This window comes from Geospiza fortis, unplaced genomic scaffold, assembly GCF_000277835.1.
Source record: "Geospiza fortis unplaced genomic scaffold, GeoFor_1.0 scaffold395, whole genome shotgun sequence".
Classification (NCBI taxonomy): domain Eukaryota; kingdom Metazoa; phylum Chordata; class Aves; order Passeriformes; family Thraupidae; genus Geospiza; species Geospiza fortis.
This window is the reverse complement of record NW_005054915.1, coordinates 20,782-23,079: the sequence shown is the minus strand read 5'-3', so window position 1 is coordinate 23,079 and position 2,298 is coordinate 20,782. Positions and strand designations below refer to the sequence as shown.

The 2,298-nt window shown below is 47.2% G+C and overlaps 1 protein-coding gene across 1 annotated transcript in view; it reads left to right on the top strand.

Annotated features, from left to right (window-relative positions):
* Window positions 1-2,298, top strand: part of SUGP1 (SURP and G-patch domain containing 1) — a 17,219-nt gene that overhangs the window by 7,456 nt on the left and 7,465 nt on the right. The window contains 2 exon segments of the mRNA XM_031065601.1: window positions 59-162; window positions 1,269-1,392. Of these exon segments, the coding sequence (XP_030921461.1) occupies window positions 59-162; window positions 1,269-1,392 (228 nt within the window).

The following is a 2,298-nucleotide window of genomic DNA, read 5'->3' as shown; positions in this document are numbered from 1 at the left end:
GTTTCTATCCCAGAATATCAATATTTGGATAATTATTCCTGGTTTTTTTTTTCCCCAGGTTTTTGCATGATAAGAACAGCAGAGAATTCCTTTACTACAGGAAGAAAGTGGCAGAAATAAGGAAAGAAAATCAAAATTCCCAGGCAGCCTCTTCCCAAAAAGGTAATTCCCACTAAAATCTGGGGAATGGCAACAGCGGGAGGGAAATTTGGGATTGATTTGGGACTGGGGTGGAAATTTGGCTGCCTGAAAAGAAAATTCCCAACTGGAAGAAGAATCAAATCCTTGTGCCAAAAATGTGGATTCCCAAAATATTTCTGGGATTTTTGAATCATGGGATTTTCTTTGTAGTTGTCAAAAATATTCCAAAATAATTCTCCAGCACTGAAAATTTAGGAAAAGGGGATTTTTTTTTTCCCCTCTTTTATTTTTTGTTGTTGTTGGATTTGATTGGAGTATCCACCCTTTTCCAGGTGAGATTTGGGATTTTCCATGGGGAGTTTTCCCTGAAACAGCCCCCATGGGGTGCAGCGAGAGGGGGATTAAGTGGATTTATAGGGAATTTGGAATTTTCCAAAGGATTTCCTTTTGTTCCTGGGTAATTCGGGGACAAAAATCTTGAAATGTGGATAATCCTGGGTGGTGTAATCCTACGGAGAAATGCCAGGCACAAGGGAAAAATCCAAAATTTTTAATTAGGGGTAATTCCAGGTGCTGTAATCCTATGGAAAAGTGCCTGATCGAGGGAAAAATGACAAAACCTTTAACTAGGTTTAATTCTAAGTGGTTCAATCCTCCAGAAAAAGTGCCTGGCACGTGGAAAATGTGGGATTTGGGAGCCCAAAGCTGCCTTACCCCTCACCTCTCCCATCCCTGCTCCCCAAAGTCAGGCCTAAGCTGGACTTTTTGTGCTTTCATTGTACCAATTTTCCCACTTTGAGCCTGGCTTTTGACCTAACTGTGCTCTTGGGATCCTGAGCTTCTGCCCCTGCTCCCAAACTCGGGTTTAAACTGCAGTTTTTGTGCCGCTCAGCCATTGCTTTGTCCCAATTCTCCCCCTTTAAACCCGGCTTTAGGCCTCACTGGCATCCTTTAGTCCCCACCCCTGCGCCCCAAACTCAGATTTGAACTGATACTTCACACTTTTTTAACTGTTCCTTTGTACCGATTCTCCCCCTTTAAACCCGACTTTAGGCCTCTCTGGGGTCCTTAGGCCGGGTTAGGCTGGGCTGGGGTGAGCTGGGCCCAGCACTAATCCCTGCCTAAAGTTTCCCCCCCAGCCGACCAGGAGACGCGGAACTCGGCCGAGAAGCTGGCGCAGTTCGTGGCTGCAGGGGGGCCCGAGGTGGAGGCCATTGCCCTGCAGAACAACAGGGAGAACCCTGCCTTCAGGTGGGCACAATTCCTGGGTTTTGGGGCTTTTTTTTCCAGGGATTTCCCAGGGAAAATCCTGGGAATTCCTAGATTGAAATTTTGGAGCAGCGAGATTTGAGGTGCTCAAGTTTGGGGGGGCTGAGGTGGGAACTTCGCCCTGCACAACAACAGGGAGATTCCTGCCTTCAAATGCAGAAAATTCCTGATTTTTGGGGCTCATTTTCCAGGGAATTCCTAGGAAATTCCCAGGGGAAATCCTGGGAATTCTTAGGTTGAAATTTTGGAGCAACAAGACTTGAGGTGCTCAAGTTTGGGGGGGCTGAGGTGGGAACTTTGCCCTGCACAACAACAGGGAGAACTCTGCCTTCAGGTGGGCACAATTCCTAATTTTTGGGGCTTTTTTTCCAGGGAATTCCCAGGGAAAATCCTGGGAATTCTTAGATTGAAATTTCGGAGCAGCGAGACTTGAGGTGCTCAAGTTTGGGGGGCCAAGGTGGGAACTTTGCCCCGCAGAACAACAGGGAGAACCCTGCCTTCAGGTGGGCACAATTCCTGATTTTTGGGGCTTTTTTTCCCAGGGATTTCCCAGGGAAAATCCTGGGAATTCTTAGGTTGAAATTTTGGAGCAGCAAGACTTGAGGTGCTCAAGTTTGGGGAGGCTGAGGTGGGAACTTTGCCCTGCACAACAACAGGGAGATTCCTGCCTTCAAATGCAGAAAATTCCTGATTTTTGGGGCTTTTTTTCCAGGGAATTCCAAGGGAAAGTCCCGGGAATTCTTAGGTTGGGATTTTGGAGCAGTGAGAATCGAGGTGCTCAGGTTTGGGGTGCAGAGGAATCAGCACATTCCCGATTTTTGGGGCTGTTTCTCCTTTATGGGATCGTGTTCCCTGATGCCAGTGGAAGCTGCACCAGCTGCAGGAATG